We start from the raw sequence: 20,734 nt of genomic DNA on the forward strand, positions 1-20,734 counted from the left end.
AACCAGGTAAGGTTGGGCAGGTTCAATGCTCAAGAGTGCCAGTACGCCTCCACGGTCCGGTATTTCCGGCACCACCTCCCCGCCCCAGCCTAGTACCTACAGTGTATACACTACGCACTAGGCTACCAGTGCGTATCCTGAGCCCTGTTCCTCCTCCACGCACTCTCCCTGTAGTGCGTGTATCTAGCCCGGTGCCTCCAGTTCCGGCCCCACGCACTAAGCTACCAGTGCGTCTCCAGAGCCCTGTACACACTGTATATTCTCCCCCTACTAATCCTGATGTGCTTGTCCTCAGCCCGGCGTCACCAGTGCCGGTACCACGCATCAGGGATAGAGTAGGCTTTGAGAATACAGTGTGCCCTGTCCCTGCTCCCCGCACTAGTAGGAAAGTGCTTATCATTAGCACGGTGCCTCCAGTTCCGGCACCACGCACCAGGTCTACAGTGCGCCGTATCCGGCCAGAGCCATCCGTCTCCCCAGCGCCATCTGAGCCATCCGTCTCCCCAGCGCCATCTGAGCCATCCGTCTCCCCAGCGCCATCTGAGCCATCCGTCTGCCAGGAGCCTGCAAAGCCGCCCGTCTGCCATGAGCCTGCAAAGCCGCCCGTCTGCCATGAGCCTACAGAGCCATCCGCCAGACAGGAGCCGCTAGAGCCGTCAGCCAGACAGGAGCCGCTAGAGCCGCCCGCCAGACAGGATCTGCCAGAGCCGCCAACCAGACAGGATCTGCCAGAGCCGCCAACCAGACAGGATCTGCCAGAGCCGCCAACCAGACAGGATCTGCCAGAGCCGCCAGCGAGCCATGAGCAGCCAGAGCCGCCAGCGAGCCATGAGCAGCCAGAGCCGTCAGAGAGCCATGAGCAGCCAGAGCCGTCAGAGAGCCATGAGCAGCCAGAGCCGTCAGAGAGCCATGAGCAGCCAGAGCCGTCAGAGAGCCATGAGCGTCGAGAGCCGTCAGCCTGCCATGAGCGTCGAGAGCCGTCAGCCTGCCATGAGCGTCGAGAGCCGTCAGCCTGCCATGAGCGTAGAGAGCCGTCAGTCTGCCATGAGCGTCGAGAGCCGTCAGCCTGCATGGACCTGCCAGAGCCGTCCAAACAGGACCTGCCAGAGTCCTTCAGCCGGGATCTGCCCCTTGTCCCGGTGTTGCCCCTTGTCCCGGTGCTGCCCCTTGTCCCGGTGCTGCCCCTTGTCCCGGTGCTGCCCCTTGTCCCGGTGCTGCCCCTTGTCCCGGTGCTGCCCCTTGTCCCGGTGCTGCCCCTTGTCCCGGTGCTGCCCCTTGTTCTGGTGCTGCCCCTTGTTCCGGTGCTGCCCCTTGTCCCGGTGCTGCCCCTTGTCCCGGTGCTACCCCTTGTCCCGGTGCTGCCCCTTGTCCCGGTGCTAGCTGTTTATTTAGGGGAAGGTAGTGTTAGGGTGGTCATTAGAAGGGGTAGACAGAAGAGGGGAGTGACTATGGTGGTATGGGGACAGCGTCCTGAGCCGGAACCACCACCGTGGTCAACTGCCCACCCGGACCCTCCCCTGGACTTTGTGCTGGTGCGCCCGGCGTGCGCACCTTGAGGGGGGGGTACTGTAACAGTCCTGACCTGTTTTATGTTGTTTTTATGTGTTTATGGTCAGGGCATGTGTTTTGGGTGGGCAGTCTATGTTATCTGTTTCTATGTTGGTTTTGGGTTACCTGGTATGGCTCTTGATTAGAGGCAGGTGGTTTGCATTTTCCTCTAATCAAGAGTCATATTTAGGTAGGGCATTCTCACTGTTTGTTTGTGGGTGATTGTCTCCTGTGTCAGTATGTTTGTTCGTACCACACTGGACTGTAGCGTTTGTTTGTTTCGTTTTCGTTTCGATGTCGTCTGTTTCCTGTACGTAAGTTTGTTTAGTTATGTAAGTTTATGTTCAGGTTTCGTCAACGTCGTTTTGTTATTTTGTAGTTTGAAAGTGTTTTGTTTCGTTTCGTGTTTGCCATCAGCGTTGTTTAATAAAGATGGCTTATTTCCCAAAGCCTGCGTTTTGGTCTGAGGATCCTTCTCTCCTCACCTCATCCGAGGATGAGGAGAGCGTCACCCGTTACAGTCTGCATGCACTTTCATCAGCGTGAAGAGAGTGAGTCGGCTGGAGACAGAGACAGACTTCATTAATTTAGGCCTAAGTGATCCTTAGAATGAGATTTGTATTTATTTATTTAATTGAACCTTTATTTAAAACCTGTCTAGGATGAGCGTGCCGCTAGCGGCACACCCCCCCCCCCCCCCCACTGAAAAACCAGTGCCGCGAAATTAAAAAAATATATATTTTTAAAATATTTAACTTTCACACATTAAAGTCCAATACAGCTAATGAAAGACACAGATCTTGTGAATCCAGTCAACATGTCCGATTTTTAAAATGTTTTACAGGGAAGAAACAATATGTAAAGATGTACATCTATTACCTAAAAACACATTAGCATAATCCACCATCTTTTATTTGTCCACCAACACCAGTAGCTATCACCAATTCGGCTAAACTAAGATATTTATAGCCCCTAACCAAGAAAAAAACTCATCAGATGACAGTCTGATAACATATTTATGGTATGGGATAGGTTTTGTTAGAAAAAAGTGCATATTTCAGGTAGATGGCATAGGTTACAATTGCACCCACCGTCACAAATGGACTAGAATAATTACTATGAGCAACGTGTTTACCTACTTACTAATCATCAAACATTTCGTAAAAATACACAGCATACCCGAATCGAAAGACACAGATCCTGTGAATACAGACAATATTTCAGATTTTCTAAGTGTCTTACAGCGAAAACACAATAAATCGTTATATTAGCATAGCACATAGCACATAGCAGCCCAGCATTGATTCTAGCCAAAGTGGGCGATAACGTCAACATCGCCAAAAATATATTAATTTTTTCACTAACCTTCTCAGAATTCTTCAGATGACACTCCTGTAACATCATATTACACAATCCATATAAAGTTTGATCGAAAATGTTTATATTTAGCCACCAAAATCATGGTTAGACAATGTGAAATGTAGCTCAGCTGGTCAGAAAATGTCCTTGCGCCACTTAGACAGTGATCTACTCTTATACATAAATACTCATAAACGTGACTAAAAAATATAGGGTGGACAGGGATTGATAGACAATTTAATTCTTAATACAATTGCGGAATTACATTTTTTAATTTATCCTTACTTTTCAATACAGTTTGCGCCAAGCGAAGCTACGTCAAAAAACATGGCGTCCTAAGCCACTAAAATTTTTCGACAGAAACACGATTTATCATAATAAAAATGTCCTACTTTGACCTGTTCTTCCATCAGTATCTTGGGCAAAGGATCCTTTCTTGGGAGTAATCGTCTTTTGGTGGAAAGCTGTCCTCTTGCCATGTGGAAATGCCAACTGCGTTCGGGATGAACTGAAAAGCGTGCCCAGCTATTCACAGCGTTTCAAAAATAAATGTCCCAAAATCGCACTAAACGGATATAAATTGCTATAAAACGCTTTAAATTAACTACCTTATGATGTTTTTAACTCCTATAACGAGTAAAAAGATGACCGGAGAAATATAACAGGCTAAACTAACGCTTGGAACAGGAGCGGGTCGGTGTCCTCCACGCGCGTTACGCACCAAGAAAAGACTTGCTAGCTACAGGGTTTTTTAATTTATAGTGCCTGTGAACGCGCAATCGACCCCATTGAAATCGTCATCACGTAAAGGCATCCAGGGGAAGACGTAAGCAGTGTCCGTATAGTCATAGCAATAACAGTGCCCTTTTAACTGACTCCAGAACAGTGGCCAACATTTCTGAAATCTGACTCCATGTCAGGGAAATTGCTGTAGAATGGGCTCTGTTCCACTTAGAGACAAAATTTCAACTCCTATAGAAACTATAGACTGTTTTCTATCCAATAATAATAATAATATGCATATTGTACGATCAAGGATTTTGTGGGAAGCCGTTTCAAAAATTACCCGATTAGCATAAATAGTCTCAACAGCGCCCCCATCCTCAACAGGTTAACTAGGCAAGTCAGTTAAGAACAAATTCTTATTTACAATGACGGACTACCCCAGCCAAACCCGGACGACGCTGGGCCAATTGTGCATCGCCCTATGGGACTCCCAATCACGGCCGGATGTGTTTCAGCCTGGATTCGAACCAGGGACTGTCGTGACACCACTGAGATGCAGTGCCTTAGACCGATGCGCCACTCGGAAGCCAAGATGAATGGGCACTGACTTCACAGAGAAGATAGAAGTGCAAATGAGCACAGAAAATAGAGAAGTGAATGGGCACGGACTTCAGAGAAATGCAAATAAGATTTCAAAATCAAAGTAAACTTTAGCATTAAGTGGTTTAGTATCTGTGATTGCTACAACCATTTATGGACTGTTAAATTAATGACATATAGCCATAGAAGTTTTTAAGAATATCTTATAACTGTCTCTGAATTCGAGAGTGGTTACATTTCTCCCGCCCCATCCCTCAGCTGTTTACCAAAAATACAAACAATTGAGTAATCACACACTGTTGCAGACCCGTTTGAGTGTGTTGTTGAAATTTCTCCACTAATCAGTTACATCCAGGGGGGGGGGGGTTTCAGCTGTGCATTTCGGGAAACAAGCACCCCCCCATCCCGACAACCCACCCAGCCAAGCAGCCATTCCCTCACATGTGAGTCAAGCTGAAGTGATGCACAACAAATCCGTGGTTTTGAAAAGCAGTAGCATTTCTTTACTTTTAGTCATAGACAAGTATCCTCAGGAGGAGCACCCCCCTCCCCCCTTCTTCCTGTCACTCCTCACAGTTCTATGAATGAAACTAATTAACATTGGTCTACACCTCATTCCGGTAAAAAACAGACTGTCCCACAGCGGTGCAGAAGGCTGTCTGAGGCTGGTATCAAGCTCCACCAGCCATCTCGGTCTGTTGCCTTCATATATATCCCTCTCTCGCTATCTCTTCCACTCACACCCTCCTTTTCCCTCTTTAATTCCCTTCTTCTTACTCCTTCTCTCTATCCCGTTATCTCGCTCCCTTTTTCACACCCCGCTCTCCCTCTTTTTCGCTCCCTCTCCTCATCACTCTCTCCTTCCCTCCCTCCATCCCTATCCATCTCTCTCTGAGTGAAAAAGGTTAATGGGTCCCTGTCTGTATCTCCCTGGGGAGCTCAGTTATCACTAGGCATGTGCAAGACAGCCTGCAACTAGCTGGTGAGACCACTGTGAAGAGCTCATTTAAACACACACCAACAGGGAACTGGAACTAACCGGTGTTGGAAAACATCTCAGGGCCTTCAGAAAGTATTCACACCCCTTGATTTTTTTTCACATTGTCGTGTTACAAGGTTGGATTAAAATGTATTTAATTGTCCTTTTCTGTCAACGATCTACACAAAATACTCTAATGTCAAAGTGGAAGAAAAATTGTAACATATGTAAAAAAAATGTATAAAAAATTAAAACACTAATATATCTTGATTACATAAGTATTCAACCCCCGGGGTCAATTCATGTTAGAATCACCTTTGGCAGCGTGAGTCTCTCTTGGTATGTCTAAGAGCTTTACACACCTGGATTGTACAATATTTACACATTATATATTTTTTCAAGTAGGTTGTTGATCATTGCTAGACAGCCATTTTCAAGTCTTGCCATAGATTCTGAAGCCGATTTAAGTCAAAACTGTAACTAGGCCACTCTGGAACATTCAATGTTGTCGTCTTGGTATGCAACTCGAGTGTATATTTGACCTTGTGTGTTTTAGGTTATTGTCCTTCTGAAAGGTGAATTTGCCTCCCAGTGTCTGTTGGAAAGCAGACTAAACCAGGTTTTCCTCTAGGATTATGCCTGTGCTTAGTTATATTCCGTTTCTTTTCATCCTAAAAAACTCCCTAGTCCTTATCGATGACAAGCATACCCATAACATGATGCAGCCAACACCATGCTTGAAAATATGAAAAGTGGTACTCAATGACGTGTTGTGTTAGATTTGCCCCAAACACAACGCTTTGTATTCGTGATAACAATTTATTTTCCACAATATTTTTATTTCTGTTCAGGCTTCCTCTTTACGCTGTCATTTAGGTTAGTATTTCAGGGCAACTACAATGTTGGTGATCCATCCTAAAAAAAATTCTATAACAGCCATTAAACTCTAACTGTTTTAAAACGTCACCATTGGCCACATAGTGAAATCCCTGAGCGGTTTCCTCCCTCTCCGGCTACTGAGTTAGGAAGGAGGCCTGAAACTTTGTTGTGACTGAGTGTATTGATACACCATCCAAAGTGTATTGATACACCATCCAAAGTGTAAATAATAACTTCACTATGCTTAAAAGGGATTTTCAATGTCTGCTTTTTCTACCTCCCTGGTCTTTGTGGTTAAATCTGTGTTTGAAATTCACTGCTTGACTGAGAGACCTTACAGATAATTGTATCTGTGGGGTACAGAGATGAGATGGTGTTTAACATGATTTTGAATAGCTATTATTATTATTATTATTTATTTCACCTTTATTTAACCAGGTAGGCCAGTTGAGAACAAGTTCTCATTTACAACTGCGACCTGGCCAAGATAAAGCAAAGCAGTGCGACAAAATGCTTGGGGTCATTGTCCATTTGGAGGACATTTCTGAACAGCCCTCCCTAATTTGCATAGGCTACTGGTAGGTGTATGCTTTTTGGCAATTATCTGCAGATAAATGAGAAAAAAATTGATAAATCAGATGAAGAATCTTCACTGCAGGAACAATAGGTAGTGGAGAGCCTAATGCTGCTCCATATGTGATACTTGGGCCCTTTTAGAATCCAGGCATTCAAATGGAATTCAACAATATTCAAAAATGTATTGAAATTCGTAGGGAATCAACCTAAATGTGAAAATGTATTAATTTGACCAAGTTTAGCCTATCATAAGACATTAACAAAAGGGCGCCTGGCTGGCTACTTTTTCTATTTGGCTGGCTAGTCTATGTACTTGTGGATAACACGGAGCCTGCTGCTGTATTTAGTGGGGAGTCCTGAGTACCGCAGAGGAAACTGACCATTGGGACAGGGACTATAACCGATGACAATCTCCTCTGTGGACAGAGGAATAATGACATTGCTGGTGTACAGTCCATTAATGGCCATTGATTGCCCCACACTCAATTGTTAAAACTGACTTTCTATTTTACTGCCAAAACCACTGTGGGATCAGAGTGGTTTGTCATAAACTCCTGTCCCTAAATAAAGTGTTTGTTGATCATGGTCAGCTCCTAGACAATGTGTCCGTGCTGCTTCTCACATTAATATTGAGGGGAAAGAATGATGACAGTCATCGTTTATGACAGGGTCCAGGACAATTGACAGGAGCTTATTAATTTAATTTATGCTTTGCTATATAAAAGGTTGTGATTAAAATAATAATTTGAAAAAGAGACTAAAACGCCACAATGCTTTAACTAAAATAGTCCCCCCCCAAAAAAATCTGATCAAGCCCCTCTAAATATTTATTATTATCATCATCGATGAATAAATCAAACTGTACTCAGTGAATGTCTGAAAATGTATCAATAGTCTGAGGGTCTTACCCTCACCACTTCTATAGGGACAGACCGAGAAACCGAAAGAGACTGGCAGGATCAAAGCACACCCTCCCTGTCCATTGTGACCCCACTGTCTGAGTCATTGGATGTTGGCCAGATCATTTGTAAGAGACAGCTGCCCCCCCCCCCCCTCTCTATTCAATTAAAAAGGCTTTATTGGCATTGGAAACATATGTTTACATTGTCAAGGCAAGTGGAATAGACAAACAAAAAGGGAAATAAATACAGTAAACATTACACTCACAATTTTTTTTTAAAGAATATAGACATTTCAACTCTTATATTATTTGCTATGTCAAGTGTTGTAACAATGTGAAAATAGCTAAAGTATGAAAGGGAAAATAAATAAACAGAAAAATGTGCTCTTCCATGCCGTCCCAAAAAGGGGACTCTCCCTACCGCACCTGCTGTCTCGATCGGCTATGAAAAGCCAACTGACTTTGACTCCTGAGGTGCTGACCTGTTGCACCCTCTACAACCATTGTGATTATTATTATCGGACCCTGCTGGTCATCTATGAACGTTTGAACATCTTGGCCATGTTCTGTTATAATCTTCACCCGGCACAGCCAGAAGAGGAGTGGCCATCCCTCAGAGCCTGGTTCCTCTCTAGGTTTCTTCCTAGGTTCTGGCCTTTCTAGGGAGTTTTTCCTAGCCACCGTGCTTCTACACCTGCATTGCTTGCTGTTTGGGGTTTTAGGCTGGGTTTCTGTACAGCACTTTGTGACATCGGCTGATGTAAAAAGGGCTTTATAAATGCATTTGATTGATAAATATGCGTTGTATTTACAATGGTGTTTGTGCTCCACTGGTCAGTCAAGTCAACTCTATTACAATTGGTGCCATAGAGGACAAGATAGTTTGATCAAAGAGTTACTAGTGACTAGAGGTCGACCGATTAAATCGTAATGGCCGATTAATTAGGGCCGATTTCAAGTTTTCCTAACAATCGGAAATCGGTATTTTTGGACACCGATTTGGCCGATTTCTTTTACACCTTTATTTAACTAGGCAAGTCAGTTAAGAACACATTCTTATTTTCAATGACGGCCTAGGAACGGTGGGTTAACTGCCTTGTTCAGGGGCAGAATGAAACATTTTTACCTTGTCAGCTCAGGGATTCAATCTTGCAACCTTAAGGTTAACTAGTCCAACGCTCTAACCACCTGCCTCACGAGGAGCCTGCCTGATACGCGAATGCAGTAAGAAGCCAAGGTAAGTTGCTAGCTAGCATTAAACTTATCTTATAAAAAACTTTCATTCAATCAATCATAATCACTAGTTAACTACACATGGTTGATGATATTACTAGTTTATCTAGCATGTCCTGCGTTGCATGTAATCGATGCGGTGCACATTCGCGGAAAAAGGACTGTCTTGCTCCAACATGTACCTAACCATAAACATCATGTCTTTCTTAAAATCAATACACAGAAGTATATATTTATAAACCTGCATATTTAGCGAGAAAAAAAATCCAGGTTAGCAGGCAATATTAACCAGGTGAAATTGTGTCACTTCTCTTGCGTTCATTGCACGCAGAGTCAGGGTATATGCGATAATAATAAACATTTTGTTTTCGAAATGATAGTTTCCGGATTCTACCATATTAATGACCAAAGGCTCGTATTTCTGTGTGTTATGATATAATTAGGTCTATGACTTGATATTTGATAGAGCAGTCTGACTGAGCGATGGTAGGCAGCAGCAAGCTCGTAAGCATTCATTCAAACAGCACTTTTGTGCATTTTGCCAGCAGTTCTTCACTGTGCTTCAAGCATTGTGCTGTTTATGACTTCAAGCCTATCAACTCCCGAGATTAGGCTGGTGTAACCGATGTGAAATGACTGGCTAGTTAGCGGGGTGCGCGCTAATAGGGTTTCAAACGTCACTAGCTCTGAGACTTGGAGTAGTTGTTCCCCTTGCTCTGCATGGGTAACGCTGCTTCGATGGTGGCTTTTGTCGTTGTGTTGCTGGTTCGAGCCCAGGTAGGAGCGAGGAGAGGGACGGAAGCTATACTGTTACACTGGCAATACTAAAGTGCCTATAAGAACATCCAATAGTCAAAGGTATATGGAATACAAATGGTATAGAGAGAAATAGTCCTATAAATACTATATTAACTACAACCTAAAACCTAAAACCTTGGAATATTTAAGTCTCATGTTAAAAGGAACCACCAGCTTTCATATGTTCTCATGTTCTGAGCAAGGAACTTAAACGTTAGCTTTTTTACATGGCACATATTGCACTTTTACTTTCTTTTTCAACACTTTTTTTTTGCATTATTTAAACCAAATTGAACATGTTTCATTATTTATTTGAGGCTAAATAGATTTTTATTGATGAATTATATTATGTTAAAATAAGTGTTCATTCAGTATTGTTGTAATTGTCATTATTACAAATAAATAAATACATTTAAATAAAATACCTCCCGGGTGGCGCAGTGGTCTAGGGCAGCTGCGCCACCAGAGTCTCTGGGTTCGCGCCCAGGCTCTGTCGCAGCCGGCCGCAACCGGGAGGTCCGTGGGGCGACGCACAATTGGCATTGCGTCGTCCGGGTTAGGGAGGGTTTGGCCGGTAGGGATATCCTTGTCTCAGTATGTAAAATGTAATAAAATGTATGCACTCTACTGTAAGTCGCTCTGGATAAGAGCGTCTGCTAAATGACTAAAATGTAAATGTAAATAAAAAATCATAATCGGTCGACCTCTACTAGTGACCCTCTCCATCTTACAGTCAAATTAACCATCAGGGTCACGCTGTAATAATGCAGGAAATGAGATAACACAGTGATTACATTGCTACTGGAGTAAAACATGCAACAGGTGTTGCTCAGTTTTTAGACAATCTTTCCCCCAATGATGACTAAAATGGAAAACTTTCTCCATCAATAAATGAGTAGAACCCCCCCCCCCCAACTAAATAAGCTACAAAATCCAAGTTCATTGAAACTTTTGTTTCTCACTGGAGCCACCAAGCAAATAACAAGAGGAAATGTTGGGGCAACCAGGAAAAACAAAGGGCTTGAGAGAGGGTGAGGAGTGGATTACCAACTGGCTCACAAAACCTGTACTAACCCTCCACCCCGACTCTGGTCTATTGATATCTGGGTGAATGGCTGGCTGACATGCCTGCTCAAATCTCCTGTGCACTCACAACACACAAAGGACTGGCCTGTTCTATGGGCCAGGCAAAGACCATGAGGGAAGGTGGGGGCACAGAGAGAGAGAGAGAGAGAGAGAGAGCTCAAAAGGAGAAATACATAGCCATAATGACATTTGATATGTCTCTATTCCTTTGGAATGTTTATGAGTGTTTACTGTTCATTTTTTATTTCACTTTTGTTTATTATCTATAACATATGTTTCCCATACCAATAAAGCCCTTTGACTTGAAGGAGATTAAGGCAAAAGGGAAAAACTAGAGAGAAAGAAAGAGGGAAATCAGCAAAGAGTCAGAAATACAGTAGCTAACTAAAGAAAGAGTGATTGCCAGCCAAAGAGCTACAGTATTGATATGCTGAAATGAGGCCCCACACTCTTGTATCACAGTTTCACTGGCCTGCCACTGCCATGATGGAATCGCTTCATCAGATCATGGTTTGATTCATATTTTGTTCATTATGGGTTTGTCCACTTATCATGACACAGTATACAGAACTTCTGATTTGATTCATCTATATTTCCCCTACACATTCATTCAATACGTATTAATTCAAACTGCTCTTTCACAAGATCATTCTGAAGTTTCAAAATGTACACCCAATGCTTTTACATAAATTAAAAACAGGTTTATAAGAGGTAAACACTTAAAAACCCAGAAGGTCTTTTGCTAGTATGGTATTCATTTCAGGGGAAAATAAGGTCTACACCAAATTTACACAGAAGTGTTTAATTTGTCCAAAATATTTGTAATTTTACAAGCCACATACTTGAAGACCAAAGCTTGAGTTTTGTGTTAGTTTCTGCTAGCAAGCTCAAAAAGAATCAGGGTGACCCGATATCCTATCCCCCACACCCCTGCTCTACCCAGCAGTCCTAGTCTGCCTTGGGAAAACCTTAATGCTTCTTCACAGGTCAACAGTCCAAATTACCTCTCAGTAACAGCAATTAAACACCATGAGAACACAGCCATCACAGGCTCCAGGAGACATTCACCAACCGTTGACACCAATGGACAAAGAGACTAAGAGAGGCTGAGTTACTGGGAACCCCAGGCTCTAAGTCCCAACCCGGTCCCCTGACCCCTGAAGGTGTGGAGGTGGGCCCTGCTGGTATATATATAGCCCTCACAATCTGCCGAGCAGCGCTGACCTTCAGTGGCTTGCTAAAAACAGCCTTGCCTGTCAGCAGCCCCAGTCACTGGCTCTCGTACCACAGGCCTGGAGGGGGGGTGCTGGAATGCAGAGGCCTGTGAGACCAGGGCTAACATCACAGACACCTTATCAGACTGAGTCAGCAGCCTACTGACTGCTCAGGACCTCAATCTTCAGTCTGCTACTGTGGGGGGAGGGTTACATCTTGTTTAGAGTTGCAGTGAGCTTGATTGATAGGAGGAGGGAATTTAACTGGGGAGGAAGATACGTCCCATAAAACGATTTAACTGGGGAGGAAGATACGGCCCATAAAACTATACATAAACCCCCTTAATTCCGTATGGATTCGGAGAACTGGGGGAATTCAGACCGCACAGTAAATTGAAAGGGTACAAACTGCATCAAGCAGACCTAGTTAAATCCTGGGGCAAGGGGAGAAGTTTGACATTTATCTAATATACACCAGATGGAGATTAGAGGGTGTGCCTTGTCTGCTGGTTCTAAGACAGGTACAGTATTTAAGTCTAGTGTATGATACTGATTTATGTCAACTCTACAAGGCCGACGCTCTACAAGGTTTACAACTCAGCGATCCAAGGGTAAAACAGACAGGCAATATCAAGTAGAATAGCACTATAAACATGATGTACTTCACCTTCACACAAGGTTGCATTTAGCCTACGTTAAGACAATTAGACGTGTTTAGTGATGGATGGATGGATGGTGCACAGTATTTACTGATTTGAATGAACGAATCAGCTCGTCAAATCCATCTCGCCACAGACAGGGTCACATACCCAACATGAGGATCAGTGTATGAGAGGCAATGACTCTAAAGTTTGAAAGCATGGCCCCATTTGCCCTCGATCTTGGGCCGACACTCAAACAGAAAGAACATAATCACCCGCATCCACTCAAGGGGATTTGTGTTCATCTGTCAATATCAAATCTCACAGCCAGACTAAAGGCCGTAAGCAATGACCACTTTACCGCAACATACTATAGCCAAGAAGCTTTGACTAAAACTGTCACATGAGCCCTTCTGTGTTGGATAACCAGCCCTCCCTCAATTGAAACAAATACTATTGCGGAAGGTGAGAAGACACTCGAAACTCAACAACTTAGGCCACTGCTCAGGGGAGAAGAGACACATTTTAATAGCAGCATGACACAGCTGAGGCCACAAACTGCAAACAGAATTTCCATAAAGGATTATTACAGATCAGATTAAAGCCTGTTGTAAAACGTGATCTTCTGAGGCTATATTGGAGGACAGTTGAAGAAACTCAAATAAATTACATTACATCACTTTCATGAGTCCCATAAAACTTCTTGATAACATGAATTGTTGCGAGCCAAGGTGTCCTAACAGGCAACGCAGAATAGACAGGATCATATCACAACCAGCAATCCTGCATGTGGTACTCAATAGTGCGGGTAGGAGCGTTGGGCCAGTAACCGAAAGGTTGCAGGATCGAATCCCAGAGCTGACAAGGTAAAAATCTGTCGTTCTGCCCCTGAGCAAGGCAGTTAACCCACTGTTCCCCGGGCGCCGATGACGTGGATGTCAATTAAGACAGCTCCCCGCACCTCTCTGATTCAGAGGGGTTGGGTTAAATGCGGAAGACACATTTCAATTATACAACTAACTAGGTATGCCCCTTTTCCAATTCAGTGCTATTCTCCTTACTGGACCCCAGAGGTTTGCTATGTACACATTTCGTATTCCGAATGAATGGATCTCCTTGCTGACATTTCTCTCAGACATCTTATGAAGGCCACATTAGTTTTTTATAGCAGTCCAATATTAAAAGGAAATGTCACAGTGCTCCCTCATAAATATGGGGAATTTATAATCCAATAAAATGGTGACTCACATCCGAGGAACTACCGGAAAAGGCGGGCTGAACAGGCCCTCATTAAGATCGACGGGGCTGTAGTGGAGCGGGTCGAGAGTTACAAGTTCCTTGGTGTCCACATCACTAATGAACTATCATGGTCCAAACACACCGAAAACAGTCATGAAGAGGGCACAACAAAACCTTTTCCCCCTCAGGGGACTGAAAAGATTTGGCATGGGTCCCCAGATCCTGAAAAAGTTCTACAGTTGCACCATCGAGAGCATCCTGACCGGTTGCATCACCGCCTGGTATGGCAACTGCTCAGTATCTGACCATAAGGTGCTACAGAGGGTAGTGCGTACGTCCCAGTACATCACTGGGGCCAAGCTTCCTGTCATCCAGGACCTATATAATAGGCGGTGTCAGAGGAAAGCCCATAAAATTGTCAAAGACTCCAGTCACCCAAGTCATAGACTGTTCTCTCTGCTATCGCACGGCAAGTGGTACTGGAGCGCCAAGTCTAGGACCAAAAGGCTCCTTAACAGTTTCTACCCCCAAGCCATAAGACTGCTGAACAATGAATCAAATGGCCACCGGACTATTTACATTGACCCCCCCTCTATTTGTTTTTACACTGCTGCTCCTCGCTGTTTATCATTTATGCATAGTCAATTCACCCCCACCTACATGTACAAATTACCTCAACTAACCTGTACCCCCGCACACTGACTCAGTACCAGTACCCCCACTTCACGGTAAGGTTTACACTTGTTGTATTCGGCCCCTGTGACAAATAAAGTTTGATTTGATGAGTTGTTCTCGAGGACGACAGAGACAGCAGCTGATTTTTGTCACACAAAGAAGCCATGTCACATGCAAGCCAGCCATGACGGACTATGGAATGTGGACAAATTAAGTGCCCCACTTGAAAACGGAGGAAATATTTTTTGGAAAGGCCTCTCTTCCAACAAGGTCTATTTCCATCCCAACCTCACAGTGCCCCCACTTGAAAACTGCGGAAATATTTTTGAAAGGCCTCTCTTCCAACGAGGTTTATTTTCATCCCAACCTCACAGTGAGGTATTTATCACGGTCTGCTGCTTGATATTATAGCAGGGTTTCAAGTTCGTACTTCCCATATGGTATCTGCTTTAGCATCACTCCTGTTTTCACCTCTACACCAGGGGTGTCAAACTTACGGTCCGGGCGCTCCAATCCGGCCCGCGGGTGGTTTGAGTAATTTTTTTATATTTTTTATTACATTTAAACTGTGTAGAAATGATAATGGACCTACATTCATACAGTTTCTTGACGGTCCAGCTTACTAATAATCATTAGACGGTCAGAGAGCATTAAAAATTCCAAAAACAATAGACCATTTTTTGCAAATGTTGATGGCAAGGAACCTCAATGAAGACCGAATGCAGCCCCTGGGGCAAACAGAGTTCAAAACCCCTGGTCTACACGGTTGTTATCGCCTCTACGAGACAGGGGCCATTATCTAATGTAGATATCTACAATTCCAGGGGTATCAATGAATTGTAAACATTTCACATGAACCAAACCACCGGGTTGATTTGTTCCATTGCTGTACATGGTATCTTAGGCAACAGACTGAGCTCAAATGCTTTAAACTTAAGCCAAGAATTGAAATGACATTTCACAGGCAAAGGTGATGGTATCTAATTCATATATCTTACACAAGCCCACACATACATGTACATTAATAAAAATATATTTTTTAAATGTAATGAATTAGCACATTTTGGAAGAGAGGTCAATGAACCAGGTATTTTGTATAAAGTTAGAGCTCTTAACCTGTTGCAGTATACCCAAAGCCAGACCTAGCGTTTAAGACATGCTCCAGAACATTCGCGACTACTAAGTATTTTTCAAACCTCCCACTTTGGGTTGATGTGTCAATATGTAGTTCATACATCCATCATCTTTGAGCACAATTACTGTCTTCCGTCAACTAGCCACAAAACCCCTAGTTTGAAAGCAACTGTTTTTTTGGATGCTGTGCTGCGCCATTTTCCCTACATTTTCCCCCCACGTGGGCCAGCCCCCTAGCCATTCCAGTTCAACCAATGAGCTTCAGTCCCTTGCCATATGAGTGACAGCTAGCAAGATGCACATGATTCATCCATAGCAGAGAGAGAGCAATGATGTGGTGCACATACATTGCATTCGGAAAGTATTCAGACCACTTGACTTCTTCCGCATTTTGTTATGTTACAGCCATATTCTAAAATGGATTAAATTGTTTTTTTACTCATCAATCTACACAATAACAGGTTTAGAATTTTTTTCAATAAACTGAAATATCACATTTACATAAGTATTCATACCCTTTACTCAGTACTTTGTTGAAGCAGCCTCGAGTCTTCTTGGATATGATGCTACAAGCTTAGAACACCTGTATTTGGGGAGTTTCTCCCATTCTTCTCTGCAGATCCTTTCATGCTCTGTCAGGTTGGATGGGGAGCATCACTGCCATGTCCGGGCTTTGGTTGGACCACTCAAGGACATTCAGAGACTTGTCCCAAAACCACTCCTGCATTGTCTTGGCTGTGTGCTTAGGGTCGTTGTCCCGTTGAAAGGTGAAATTTTGCTCCAGTCTGAGGTCCTAAGCGCTCTGGAGCAGGTTTTCATCAAGGATCTCTGTTCATCTTTCCCTCGGTCCTGACTAGTCTCCCAGTCTCTGCCACTGAAAAACATCCCCACGGCATGATACTGCCACCACTATGCTTCACTGTAGGTTTCCTCCAGATGTGACGCTTGGCATTCATGAAAAAGAGTTTAATCTTGGTTTCATCAGACCAGAGAATCTTGTTTCTCATGGCCTGAGTGTCTTTAGGGGCCATTTGGCAAACTCTAAGCGGGCTGTCATGTGCCTTTTAATGAGGAGCGGATTCCCTCTGGCCACTACCATAAAGGCCTGATTGGTGGAGTTCTGCAAAGTTGGTTGTCCTTCAGGAAAGTCCTCCCATCTTCACCGAGGTACTCTGGAGCTCTGTCAGACTGACCATCGGTTTCTTGGTCACCTCCCTGACCAAGGCCCTTCTCCCCAGATTGCTTACTTTGGCCGGGTGACCAGCTCTAGGAAGAGTCTTAATAAGTTCCTACTTATTTCATTTAAGAATGATGGAGGCCACTGTGTTCTTGTGGACCATTTAAAAAAAAAATTTTTTTTAGAATAACATAACAAAATGTGGAATAAGTCAAGGTGTCTGAATACTTAACTGACTTACCGGGGCGACAGGTAGCCTAGTGGTTGGAGCGTTGGGCCAGTAACCGAAATGTTGCTAGATCGAATCCCCGAGCTGACAAGGTAAAAATCTGTCGTAGGCCGTCAATTGTTCCTAGGCCATCATTGTAAATAAGAATTTGTTATTAACTGACTTGCCTAGTTAAATGTAAAAAATATATACTTTCTAAATGCACTGTATCTGCACATATGTGACGTAGTACACAATTTTCAGGGACCACTTTTAGCTCGTGAGCGCTACTTTCAGAACTAGTGGCTAAAAAGTATACAAAAGTCCTCGAAAATCCCTTTAACTATTCTAACTCTGATAAACTCAGCGTAACATACAGTAAAGCATGCAGACAAATAGGAAGAATCATCTACAGCCTCAAAAATGTAATGTTACTTGTGCCCGCATCATGGAAGTTTACTCAACCTTTATAGCTATACTGTTATAATAATGTTTCAGATTTAGCAGCAGATTTGGATTTCTTTCATGTTTTAAGTCGCTTGAGATGTACCGCACACAAAGCACCTTATAACACAACACGTCCTCGCCCCTGGGGATCTGTCTCACAGTGCTAGATCTTATGTAGCCAGCTATATCACGGACATACTGTAACATGACATGGGTAATTGGAACCACCACAGTAGCTGTGCAGTATGTGTGTACAGGGCTGAGGTTGTGCAGTCCAGGCCGTCACATGTGAGTGACACAAGCAGCAGCTTGGTCATCAGCAATTTAACAACCCAACCCCCCCACCCTCTTAACTTCCCTCTCTATCATACAGTGCGCGCAAAGTATGTAGGCTACAACACAACACACATTCTCTCTCTCTGTCACACCTGGCTATGGAAAAAAAAAAGACAGCCGTCATGGACCACCCAAACAAACAGCATTGTCCACCGGTGGGACAGGAACTATTTATAGGCGGGAGCAGCAACTCTAAGCAGGCGGAAGTTCCTCTCCACCTGTCAGAGTGCTGAGTGACTGGGCCTGTGCTGCAGACTGGAGAGCCCAGCTTGCAGGCATACTCAAGACTGTACAGTAAGGTATTCAACAACCAGTTCTAAAGGCTCACTGAAATCAAAGTTAGTGCATGCTGAGTCTACATGTATGCCCCACTTCCAAATGGACCCTTTTCCCCTATCCCTACGCACTTCCTGTAGATCTGAAAGGACTGTATTAACAATAGTAATAGCTATACTACTTTGCCCTTTGAAATGCTACAGTAGGTGGACTTTTTACAGTGTAGCTTACACTTCTCCAATCCTTTCAGATCAAGTAAGGAGACGGGGCAATAGGTTGATTTGGAAATAGCTGCATTCTCCTTGCCAACTTCTGCCTCTCTGATGTGCAGAACTAACCTCACTAGCAAGACAGAGACATTCCTTTGACAGGCACGGCATCTGGCTGTGCATCATTTCTATTCTGTGGTGTGGGTGCTGAAAACCAGTCCATGACAGAGAGTCTTCATCACCGTAGAGCAGGGGTGTCAAACTCATTCCACGGAGGGCCTTGTGTCTGCAGGTTTTTGGTCTTTCCTTTCAATAAAGCCCTAGACAACCAGGTGTGGGGAGTTCCTAACTAATTAGTGATGTTAATTCATCAATCAAGTACAAGGGTGGAGCGAAAACCCGCAGACACTCGGCCCTCCGTGGAATGAGTTTGACACCTGTGCCGTAGAGGGACAAATGGAGAGCCTGTCCAGTGAACATTGTTCTGTGGCCACAATGTATATGTGGATGGGTGACGGAATGCCATTTAATCCTTTCAATGTGGAGCATATCCAACTGTCACTGTTTGACACCCCTGGGTCTAATTATATGCCTCTATTTTCTCCAACCTCAGGTTCCTCTAATGCCAGCCAGTCACACAACTGAGTGGAGAGACTTTCCTCACCTGGGGCCTAGAAATAGAAAAGGACCCATCTGTGCACGCACACACACGCACTAACATTTACAGGTACCAGTCCTAACATACTGTCAAGGTAATCTACAAGTGAGTTATGCACATATATCCAAAGATGCACCCGTTATGAACACATATGCTTCAGGAACACACACCAGAGCATACATACCAGACTCCTATTATTCCATCGTGTTTCCTCGTTTCTTCTAAGAAATATCTCTTCTACAAATATCTATTTGAATGGCATTGATATTCATAGAAAAGGGATTTGTTCTTCCCAGAAAATAACTTGTGATATTCAGGCCACAACACCTCTTACTTGCGGTGCTAAAACAAAGTGGGGAAATACACCTCGAAACCTCAAAATTACAGGGCGAAAAATCGGTTCAGTGTTTAAGAAGAAAGGGAAAGGGAAGAAACCCACATATTGGGTCGTGAAAGCACAAACGCAACACTCAAAAAGGCATAACCACACCTGGAGTAGCAACTGAAGTAACTATATACGCCATGCCATGATTCCAGACTGAAAATACACAAGTAGGTCTACATCCTCACCATCCACCAATTTCGGGTTTATATGTTCACATTGCAGAGTTTCACCATCATTTTATGCATGGCCTTTACAATGTGTAAGGTGAACATACTACTACAGTAAAAGGTAAAACACAACAAAGCATATTCTCAGACTTCAGCAAAGGCCAAGCTTTAGCACTGGATTGTCAATACCACACAATGTTACCAACCAATGAGACAAAAGTATTGAAACTACTATAATAACACTGCATCCCAAACAATCTATCAAATCAACCAAACTTCCTAAAAAGGACCATAATGTTTAACATACCTACAAATACTGTACTAGTACCGTAGCGGTAATACAATATTTGACGTCATACAAGGGTTGGGTAACTGCTTCAAGCACTGACCGTCAAATAAACCACAACATTGAGATTCAAGCTTAATGCAGGACAAAGGATCATCTCATTAGTCAAAAGACACATGGGCTATGGGATGTATAAATATCTTCATGTGTGTGTGTGTGTACAAAGTATGGTTATAGGTACTCTGAGTTGGATGAATCAAGCTCTTACCCTGGAGATGGTCAGGGGCATGTTGAAGTCCTTGCCTCCCTGCAATCGGAAGCCCCATGGGGCCGGCCCACTCAGAGAAATATTGTAGCTACTCATTCTTCCAAAGGCTTTGATTGCTTGTGTTGTTTAATCTTCCCGCAAAGTGGTGTCCAAAAATGGAGGTAGAGGGGGTGTGGCAGGAGCCAAGTAGCCTCTGAAAGCAGAAAAAAAGGTGTAAAAAAAAATAAAAGTACAGGTGAGGACAAAAAAAGATACAATATCTCCCCGAAATGTCAAATGAGACTGGGAGCACAGCAAATTAAAAACAAACCCAGTACAGCCACAGACAAATATGTAATTCACACCCAACCCTTTTTAAATAATGAGAGAAAGAGAGACAAAAGAGAGTAGAGAGCCAGAGGAAGAGAGGTCTTGCCTGTTTAGATGAGCTGAAGTGACAGCCTAAGAATAGTCACCACTCTACAGAAAGCAATAGCACAGTGGCAGTGAGAGGGGAGGGGGGGGGGGGGGGCCTTATATGGCATGTAAGGGAACACCCAGCACGCCAGGCCTGCCATGTTTCACGGGGCTAATATAGCCTCTTCCTAGGCAAACTCCAGACTAGGGTCTTCCCAAAACCGTGTCTCCTCAACACCTCACACTGTGGGTGGTTTCAGGAAACATCTCATTAATATTACAGTAACAGTACACAGATTGCAAAAGACGTAGTCTTGATCGTTAAGTCAAAGC

General features: G+C 43.7%; 1 protein-coding gene across 1 annotated transcript in view; it reads right to left on the minus strand.

Moving 5' to 3' along the window:
* Positions 1-20,734, minus strand: part of LOC129835927 (PDZ and LIM domain protein 7-like) — a 74,113-nt gene that overhangs the window by 39,926 nt on the left and 13,453 nt on the right. The window contains exon 2 of the mRNA XM_055901627.1: positions 20,006-20,198. Coding sequence (XP_055757602.1) covers positions 20,006-20,101 — 96 coding nt within the window. The 5' untranslated portion in view covers positions 20,102-20,198. The remainder of the gene's footprint in view (positions 1-20,005; positions 20,199-20,734) is intronic.

Source organism: Salvelinus fontinalis, chromosome 37, assembly GCF_029448725.1.
Source record: "Salvelinus fontinalis isolate EN_2023a chromosome 37, ASM2944872v1, whole genome shotgun sequence".
Taxonomy (NCBI): domain Eukaryota; kingdom Metazoa; phylum Chordata; class Actinopteri; order Salmoniformes; family Salmonidae; genus Salvelinus; species Salvelinus fontinalis.